Below are 10,697 nucleotides of genomic sequence, written 5' to 3' on the forward strand. Positions count from 1 at the left end.
CAATACTATCTATTTAGTTGACAGGCATCCAAATGATTTAAAAGGTGTCACTGCCTCCCACAAAACACTTCTCTATAGACAACCTTTTAAAATTTTTTTTCTTGCTAGTACACTTAATATTTAAGCAAATACTTGTATTTTATGCAGAAAAGATTTCTTAAAATTTGTAAGCCGTAACTGGAGACTGAGCTATTTTAAATGACAGCTTAAAACAAAAATAAAAATTATAGAATAATTCAGGTAAGAAGTGACTTGTGGAGTTCATCCAATCCAACCACGCACTAAAAACTGGGTCAACTTTAAAGCTGAATCAAAATACTGAGAGTTTATATGCTCAGTGATTAGATATGTTGACACATCTGTTAAAATGTTATAAAAGAAGTTAGATATGCAAATTGACATTATAAACAGCTCAAATTCAAACTTTGTTTCCCCACAAATATACCTCAGCAGCATTATTTGCCACCCTTTTTCTAAGAAAAGCTTCTTTGTGCAGGCCATTTCTCCATCTCACTTTAAACCTGAGCACAGGCTTCCGCCACCCCCCTTTCGTAGGCACTGGCACTTGTGTGGTCTCACAGTAAACTCATGAAACTCATCCAGCTGAACACCCAACTTGGCAGAAAACTCACAATTAGTTGGCCAAGTAAATTCTAATGTTGGCACAAGGTGGCACTGGGAAAGTGCAGTTGGATGCAGAACATCCTTTTTGTGAGAAGTGTACATTTACTTCATTTTGAAACTGCAGAATCAGGCCCTTTACTAACCCCCCTGATCCTCTCTGCAACAAGCATACAGGAGTGCAGAGCAGAGCCTACGAACAAAATTTAAATTCTCCTAAACAAGGACCAAGTGGAAAGAAGCTTTAAAATTCTCGCTACTGCTCCAACTTTTAACTGTATCACAGGAAGCACATAGAGAGAACAAAACCAAACCAACCAACCAACAAAAACCTGTGTCATTTAAAATGAAAGGAAATAACAACTCCACCAATGTAACAAAGACTGAAAGACTGGTACATGAAGCTTATTAAAGCTGTTGGGAATAAAAAATTAGAAGTAGGCTGGGGATGGGGATCAAATTATGCGAAAGAAAGCTGAGGAGCACCTCTTTTCCTCCCTGTCCCAGGCGCTCTATTAATGGGATTCAAGAGGAGATGGGACACAGCTTCTCATCTGAACCCTGATATCAGGATGGAAATTATACAGGCCTTTATAAAGGAACTAGGGATCAAAAGGTATCTTGAAAAGCTGAGGTAAATGGAACAGATTTAGCAAGGCAAGGATTCCTAATTCTTGAACCTTGCTTTTGTAATGAGAGGACCCTACAAAGCAAGTTAAATCTGAACTAATTCTAGTCAATGGAGAAGCCTACTATCAGATACTTCCCTAGCTGATGGGGCAAGTTTGTACAACCTCTCTTTCCATGCCTGACGATCCATTATTGCCAGCTAAGAAACAGAAAGAACGTGGCATATGCCAGAAAAAAAAAAAAAACCACCAACAAATTGAAGTTAGCTATTTTCAAAAAATAAACACACATCTTTAATTACACTATCATCTTTTCCCACCCACCCCAAGAGAACTTTATTCTTACCCAGTGAGAGGTCAAGGCCTCCTCAAAAAAAGTTAAAGCTGTCTAAGAAATGAAAGTGCAGATCTTCTTTCTTTTGATTTTACAAAAAAAGAAAAGCATTTAGTGCACAGCAGATGGAACCAAAGGGTCTTGGATCAGTTCATGCTATCTTGGAAACTACCAAGTCTGTCAAACACATAAATGTTGTTTTACCATTTCACACACTTTTAGCAAATTCTTGGTTTAATTCCTCCCTCTTGTTTCTTATCAAACGTTTGCTTTCTAAACTTCACAGAACTCTCTCCTTATTCAACTGAAAAGTCTTACCCAGAATCAAAATGCCGTATGATCTAAAAGTTATACAAATGATAAAGTGTCAGACTTCTCTAAACAGTTCAGTTTCAGAATTTACTGAATTCAAAGAGTTGTTTTAAAAAAAAAACCACTCTCCCCCTCTTCTTATCAAAATACTGTTTCTCCACTTCTATTTACATTTGATTCTATGTGGAACACACCAGCTCAGTATAGCCTTTATTTTCGTTAAATGTTCACAAACAGCAGCCAAAGATAAGGATTTAATTTTCTTCTTTGAAGTGGCGCAGTATTTACCCTGAATGTGCAGAAATGGCTCTACACATACTGCCTTTGAAATTCGGCTGCCCTTTCAAGCTTGGTACATAACCCTTAGAAGCTGGCCCCTGCTAGGCCACAGGAAAGCTCTGAAGCTGCTGGTGGGGTGTCCATTCTCCACTTCCTTACGAAAGGGTAGTATCAGACTTAATTTATATTGTCCAAGAGTAGAGAAAAGCAAAAAGAAAGCTATCACAGGTCAAACAACTCTGTATCTAAACTAGCAATATCTCATACCAAATGTATTATTTCTCTAGTACATCCAGAAGAATCATATCCTTTTATTGATTTCCTTTTATGTACATATCAAAACATACTAAATCAGTGGTACAGATTAACTCATAACCATTAACTTCTGCTATCAGAATCTTATATACTGCTGTAAGACTGACAAACTGGTTTCAGACACTACAGAGGATATTTAGAAATTAGCGTTCTTTTAAAACTCAGTATTATTTTAAAGTTAAAAAAAAAAAACAGATTCAGTACAGGTGTATGGTCAGCATAAAATTGTTGCAAGCTCAGAAGAAGTTACACCATTTCAGCAACTAGAAAACTAGTGATGAATTGATAAATGGGAGATAAATAATTCTGTTTATATCAAAGGTTAAGTCAAGGAACTTTATCTGACCAGAAACAAAATGTCACCTCTTCTTTCATTTTGAAGAAAAAGAACAGGACACCAAAGAATTGTTTTAGTTACTTAGAATTTATAAAATGGGTTTTCATTACAAAAGTGCAATGAAAATGTTTTGACAATAACTCTGATTCAACTTTATTTCCCAGAGGGCTCTCATGTTAAAAAAAAAAATCTTAGAATGCATAGCCCACCAACTGTGATGTGCCAACAATCTCAAAAAGCAGTAGTAATTTAAAGCGAGAAGAATCTTGCTGAAGAGGCAAAAAAGGTTGACTGTTATCCTAGATTTATTTTTCCTTCCATAAAACCTCAGTCTGTACAGACAAGATCTTTCTGACTTGTGCATTTTCAAATACGGTTAAAGCTGGGCTAGTCCTTATATGCAACGGCACTTAGGCATGGAAACAATACTAGCAGACCACAACACAAAATTTAAAAATACCAAACAAGCAAACAAAAAAAACCTAAAGAGACTAGTATGCATCTTCCCTAGTTCAGACAAACTGCATATATAAAGAACGTATCTGCAGTAGTCCCAAAACTCAGTAATCATTTTTATGTAATAATGATTTGTTAGATGAAAAAAGAATGTATTATACACACATATTTAGAAGGCCTGTGTCATCTACATAGAGTTCAAGAGGCATACTAATACTTTTAGGCTGATGTTTTTCTTCAGTAGTTTGATACCATGTTCATAAACATCAGCTCAACATGTGGGTTTCTACCATAAATATTTTGGAAAGGGATCTTTATATATGAATCACATAGTGAAGCTCACCACATTACTACATGAGAGAAGGTGTTTTGGGACAGACATCATCTCAGCACAGCTTTAACACTCTCACCTTGAAAACTCTGGGAAACAGGGAGATAGGATCAATTGTCCAATATCTTTTTTTTTTCCTTTGGTTCTCCATTTCCAAACCCATCATTTACATTTCTTCTAACTATGGGGTACTCTTAGGATGTCACTCAGGTTACCTAAATTTCAAGAAGTAATACTGAACAAATTAAACTTCTTCCTTTAAGAAGAATGCCTAACCACAAAAACACACACAACCCACAATACACATACGTACATATTCATACACTATGAATCAGCTAGAACAGAAGGCAGTTTAAAATGAAAAATAATCAGGCAGAAGAAGGACACAGAGTTCAGCTGTTAAGTACTCACAAGTTATTACTCTATTCTTACTCACACCTCTTCACCCTTTCCAGATGCAGCCTGGCAGCCCGGAGCAATGGCCACCTACCCAGAGCAGTAACCACTACCCAAACTGATTACATCCTGCTTAACATTAAGTTACCATATATGGGAGTAATTCTTCTTAACAAATCATCTCTTGGTAAGTTCCATCTAACATGCTCAACTAAGTTGGAGAAAGGATCAGAAGAATGTGTCACAGCGTCTCAGTGTCTTCAAATTCCATAAGATATATAAAAATCCTCCTACAGTTCCTACAGCTGCAGCAATAACAGCATTAACCAAAAGTATAATGAGAAGTTAAGAGGAACATCTTTTTCTTCTATAGCAAATAAAAACATGCATTGTATAGCAGAAGTCCACCTGTTTATCAAGTTTACTGAGTACATAACATCCATCAGCAGGGGATTCTTTGGAGATTCCTGTCCTGAACTTTCTATCTAAGATCTAGTTAGCAAGTTTGATTCTGTATCATTAAGAAATCTTCATATGAAATACACATAAGAGCATAACCACCTTAACCTTCTCCGCAAATGTCACTCAGTACAGGTGTGATCCTGCAGTTAGAGCAACCAAACCACTTTTCTATTACAAATGCTGGCTCTGCCTTTCCAATACCAGTAAAAACCAAAGTCTTTGTTGCTCTAACCATGTAATTGGACATTATCTCCTTCCACTAGGTGTAGCAGTGGTACAGCAGTTCAGTGGTGACCCACAATACTCACAATCTGCAAGAACTTCATACAGCTTCCCAAGAAAAAGGAGACCTACCAGATTTCTTTACAATAGTACTGCAAATCAGTTTAATTAAAAAGATGATGACACCTACTTAGACTTAGGCAGGCTTTTTTCCTTTTTCTTGAGTAGATGAGAAAATAAAACAAGAGGGAAAAAAAAACCAACAACAAACAAAACCATAAAAATCACTCCAAACTAGAGCAGAAACTTAAGCAAGTATGTAGGACCCAAAATGCCACAGCAGACTTATAATTAATGTTTTAGCATGTCACTACTTTTACTACAATTGCATACAGTATTTCAGTTTCTGTATAATACATGCTTAAGTTTACAAAAAATTGTCTAAATCTGTTTTCAGAATCAATTCTTTAAAAATGCTAAGATTTCTTGCTATTGTGGTCACCTGCTGATTGTTGACAGACTGCATACAGATACAGCTTCTGGTACCAGGCCAAACTTACATTTAATCTGGGGAAAACAAATTCAGCATGGCTTTTTATCTGTATATTCAAGAAAACAGGAGTCAAAGTTTCACTGATCAAAAAACATGTTGAACATGCTATGTTGTCAAGTCATGAAAGTGGCACTAAGCAACAAGAACCACCCCTAAAATGGAAAAATTAGATCAACTTTTTCAGCTTATCTGAGAAAGAACAAAGTAAATTTGTTATACACCTTAGATTATTAAATTCCATTACCATTTTTAAAGTAAAAGGTAAAATGATACCTGGCCTTTAAAAACTTAAAGAGTCCTGGTTTCCTACCTTTGCTCCTCTATGTAGTGATACTTAAACTGCCACTTTCCTTATATATTTTTGTTTCTAAATTACATTCATTCCAGTATAAAATACAACTAGTGCATAAAAATGCTGCAAATAAAGGGGAAATGTCTTTATCTAAAGACCTTTTTATGTCTTAAAATGTCTTTAAATAAAGACCATTTTGATCTCCAGTTCCTTCTCATTGTAAGTTCTGCTGCCTAGTTTTAAATTATTTGGAAAATAATTTAAACCTCTGCTCCATCCCACCCCATATAATCCATGACATCTTTCAAATATGCAGCAGAGCTATAACTACATGTCAACAAGTCTATGAAGACAGATCTTATTTTTTTAAGACAGTGAACACAGTATTTTTCAGCGCATACTTTTTTGCAGTTAATTCTGTGTTTACATTTTAAGTAACGTAACTTCTATTCATGTTGAATTAATTCACTTTACATGCACAGTATAGAATATTCCTGCTCTGTAACCACCTGCTTATCGAAGAAGCAAATCTAATACTGCCAGCAGAAAAACATTCTCCTGAAATAATCGCTTTCTTAAAAATAAATAACTCAGTGCAGTATTACTGAGTACATAATATGAACCACTAAAGCAACAGATGATACCAAGGTGTGTGGGGGAAAGGGAGTCATACCTAACACACAAAGCTAAAGCCGTTCTCCAATCACGGGCACAGAAAAACACCACATGTCATATAAATCTTTGAGATACCACATAATTTAGTTGAAAAATGGTTTATTACACCGCAGTTTCAGTCCCAGAAGAGAACAAAGTTTCCTATATTTAAAACACAGCACTGTCCTACTCAAATAATTTAAAGTTTATTTCCATGATCAGAAACCAAGGGAAAATACTTCAATTTGGAGTTCACACTGAGATGGATAAAGCTGATCCCTATTAGAGAAGTCAGGTTCCATCCAGCAGCTCTTATTTCAAACAGACACACTACAGAAGCAGTATTAAGACTCATATAAACGTTAAGGACTATGACAGCAGACAATGAAGACCACTTTTGATTTAAGTGGGCCTTCAGTTTTCAGAAGTCTTCTGTTTTCCAGATTACATTTATTCCGGACGCTACTTTTATTTGAAAGAATGATGCTTCCAGAACATAGCAAATACATCAGCTGAAAGAACCAAGACTGCTAAAATTTAAGAATATGGATAAAGAGGGAGAAAAAAATAACAAAAAAATCTACATCCATCTGCCAACTGGTGTGTGAGAAGAACACACACTTTTGGAAAACCTTGCATATTGATCAGTTGCTTTCTCACGATGCCATAGGATATATGCAGGTACTTGCAGCCAGCACTTGATTTTTTTGCTTCTGACTTCAGTCAGAAGGCCCCTTTCTAAATCTTTAGTTATTTGGACAACTCCACACAGAAATTAATGGCCATTTTATCAAAGGTAACAAATTGAAACTTCAAACCCATAGCACTAAGCCTGAATATCTATGGCTTAGTTACCAGCAGATTGTTACTATATACAACTCTCCACTACAAATCTCGCTTCAATTAATTCATTTTAAATGCATCAAGTCAGAATACCTCCATTATATTGCTGTGTGATTACAGGACAAACCAAACACAACACACAAGTACTGTAAGAGCTATTTACTGCATCATCTCTGCTTCAAGAGGTAAAACCATTTAATATTTCCTGTACACTGTACTCATTTTTATCATGATCTTCCACCAGAACTTTGGCAAAAGATAGAATAAAAGAGGAGTAAAAGACTCCTGTCTCACACCTACCCACTCTATTCTCTCCTATAATTTCCTTAGTAGAGCTAGAACAGGTCACATCAGGTATTGCAATCTGATTACATGAAAACGGCTACATGGACTCTTTATCATCTCCGTACTGCTGGATGCACAGTCACTGCAAAGAGTCCCTAGGAGAGATGTGAGTGACTATAGGTCAGGAGCAGAGAGTAGTCAATAAAGGAATCGCACGGAAAGAATCAGCAGAAACCCTCAAGACTTCAAGTACAGGTACTAAGAGAGCAGCAAGCTCTGCACAGCCCATCACGGGGGAAGAGCAGAGCACAGGGAGGCCTGGATGCACACTGGTACTGGCACTAGCAGCTGGCAGCTGCATCAAAAACATCATTAATCCTCCAAAGGAGAAATTACAAAGAAAAGGTGTTCAACTTTGAAGCTGGATTTCAGCTAAAAAAAGTAAGCAACGTTAGTTATGAAGACTTATTAGAAAGCCTGAAACTTTCAAAGGAAGATTTGGAGAAAGCATTTTAAAAACTCCACATCAATCTACAAATAAAGCCACCACAGCCCCTGTACCTTAGCCCTCATGTCACAGCCCTGGAACCACTCAGAAACACCACCTCACTTCTGTTTCACCCCCATTTGGTAACACTTCACTGAAAGCCCTAACAACGTTAAGAGCCCGATTGTTTTTCCCTCTCATCTCAACTTTTTAAGGAACGGCCCAAGCCACGACATCCGCGTTCTGTAGAGAGACCGTGCTAGAGCAAAGCCGTGCGCGTCACTGGCACCTGAGGGGAAAGAAACCCAAACGCTGCAGTAAAGTTTATTTCTGCGAGGGTAAACCCTGGCCACGGCAGGCTCAGGCTGTCACCGCCGCCAGCGCCGCGGGCGTAGCAGAGCGGGCGGCGGGGACAGGGACAGGCCACCCCGGCGGAGGGAGAGAGAGAGGCAAGGGACACCCTGCCCGCCCGCTCCCGCCGCTGAACACCGTCTCAGAAGAGGCTGGCGAACCGGGACAGGCAGCTATGGGACGCGGGAGATGCAATGCCCTCACTCCTCCCGCCAGGCCGGCTCTGGGGCTCCGGCCTCCGGCCTGTGGCGCAGCCCCGCGTGCCGGGGCGGGGGGCACCGCCGCGGGGGAGGGTGTCACGCAGGTCCCGGGGAGGTAACAGGCCCCGGCCCGCCGGGCGCGGGTGCTCCCGGCAGCGCCGAAGGGTGTTGGCCACTCACCCACGCAGGCAGATCCGCGGAGGAGACGCTGAGCCGCACCGCCTCCTCCTCGTCCTCCAGGAAGGCGAGCGCCCGGCCCAGGCGGGAGCTCTTGCCGCCGCGGTGCCTGCGGATCCAGAAGAGCCCGCACAGGGCGATGAGCACCCAGCTGAAGCTCAGCCCCAGGTAGCCCAGCACATACACGGGGAAGATCAGCACGAAGCTCCTCGCAAACTGCGACACCAAGCCCGTCACGTCCACGCTCAGCAGCGGTGGAGGCGACTCCGGCACAGGGTCCGCAGCCGCCGCGTTCTCCGCAGCGGGATCCGCGGCGGACCCCGCGCCGGGGGGCTGCTTAGCGCCTGCCCCGCTCATGCTACCGCAGCGGCGGCTCCTACTGCTGCTGCCGCTCCTCCCGCTGCTCCTCCTCCTGGGGCGCTGGCGGCGAGCGGGCAGGGGGCAGGGCGGTGGCGGCAGCGCCTCCTCGCATCCCGCGCCCGGCCCCGCTCACCGCGCTCCGGCACCACCCGCTGCCGCTTCCGGGCTTGGCCGGCCCAGCTCCGACCGCCGCTGCCGCCCGGAGGAGGCGGCTCGGGCCGGCCGCCGCACGAACGCCTCTGCCCGCCACCTCCCCCGCCCCGGGCAGCCTCTTCCCCTCCCCTCCGCTGCTCGCTCATCCCTCCCTCGCAGGCCTGCCCGGCAAGCGCGGATTCGCACCGCCGCCGGGACCCGCGTCCGCTCGGGTCCCCCGCCCGGCTGCGCTCGGGGCCACGGCCATCACTGCGCGGCCTCCGGGAATGCGGGAAGAGGAGCGCGGCTCTGGGGGGGCACCGCGAGGAAAGGGCTCTTGGTGGGTGGCAGGAGCAGGACGAGCGTGCCAAGGCGTGTGTGCACTTCCTCATGGGCAAACCACACCGTCCGTCTCCCATTCTCTTCAGTCACGTATGCGGTTGTATGGTTTCTACCTGTTACGCCCTTCGATAACAGCCTTCGTGTCTCTCTTTGTTCCTTGTTGATGGGTATTATTAAAGGAGAGACTGATCAATGCCTCAGAGGAACCAGACGCTGGTCACTCCGCGTCTTAGTTACAACAGGTGCTTCCTGAAGCTTTGCTCACATAAAGCTGCCTCCTCTGTCATCTTGTTAACCCACACGAGTACCGAGGATGGCACCCACTGTTTCGGGATTTGTTAAACTGAAAAAAACTGATTTTACAACAGGTTTGTGTCCTATATCCCTTTAACACCTGGTTCCCACATCATTCCTCCTATCATTCCTTTATCTTTTCAAATAATGTAGCCACCAGTTTCGTAAGAGGCAGCTGTTGCTTGTCCTTAGCTCTGTCCTTATCAGCTTGCTGGTACACACTCACTGAAAAAACTCAGCATTTACCACGAGTTTGGGGTTTTTTTTCTTTTGGCTTTAAATAGCTGACTTTTCACTTAGTGGGAATGAGGGTTCTTTCTCCTCTCTTCAAATGCCAATGTTCACACAATGTGTAGGACTTTGAGACTTAATATTTGCAGGCAGGGATGAGGGGAGAATGACTTTAGCCCATAGTCTGAAAAGTTATGAAAACACACACAAATGGACAAATAGGAAAGCTGTATAAGCTTCACTTTATTAAGAAGTGAAAGTAACCTCATCTCAATTATCCAGAGAAAGTCGAAAAGGCAATGGCATCAAAGGGAAAGTCGTTTGCTTCGTGCTGCACAGCAGAATTGGAAAAAGAATCTGTATTTTGACAACTGAATGTGGTGTTCTGTTTTCTCTTCTTTCCAAAATCCCTCCATGCCTGCCATCAGACTCAATGGACCACTTTAAGCTAAAACATTTTCTGGCCATAGACTCATGCTGCTCTTCTGTACTTCCTCTTTACCATTGACAGTGTATGTTTCCCATCTGTGTATTAGGTTACTAAGGATGAAAATTCAGAAGAACCAAATAATAAAAAAAGAAGTAACAAAATCAGTGATTTACTACTAGGTGGCAATCCAAGCTTTCAAGTAACAATTTACTTTAGGCCTTCTAGAGAACTCAAAACACCTACAGGCTCTAACCATGAGGGAACTGAAGAGCAGCATGAAACCCTAGAAAATTCTGTGACCTTAAACTGAGGATATCAAGTATGATGCTGTGACCCCTTTGGACACCAGTGAAATTAACTACAGTAAATCTG

At 41.9% G+C, this 10,697-nt stretch overlaps 1 protein-coding gene across 3 annotated transcripts in view; it reads right to left on the reverse strand.

Annotated features, from left to right (window-relative positions):
• The window catches only part of ESYT2 (extended synaptotagmin 2), an 82,882-nt gene extending 73,836 nt beyond the window's left edge, over window positions 1-9,046 (reverse strand). The window contains exon 1 of one of the 3 annotated variants that reach the window (XM_048327953.1): window positions 8,540-9,046. In XM_048327953.1, coding sequence (XP_048183910.1) covers window positions 8,540-8,893 — 354 coding nt within the window. In that variant the 5' untranslated portion in view covers window positions 8,894-9,046. The remainder of the gene's footprint in view (window positions 1-8,539) is intronic. The other 2 variants (XM_048328036.1, XM_048328119.1) reach the window with 2 other exon arrangements.
• Window positions 9,047-10,697: the final 1,651 nt, after the last annotated feature.

Source organism: Corvus hawaiiensis, chromosome 1, assembly GCF_020740725.1.
Source record: "Corvus hawaiiensis isolate bCorHaw1 chromosome 1, bCorHaw1.pri.cur, whole genome shotgun sequence".
Taxonomy (NCBI): domain Eukaryota; kingdom Metazoa; phylum Chordata; class Aves; order Passeriformes; family Corvidae; genus Corvus; species Corvus hawaiiensis.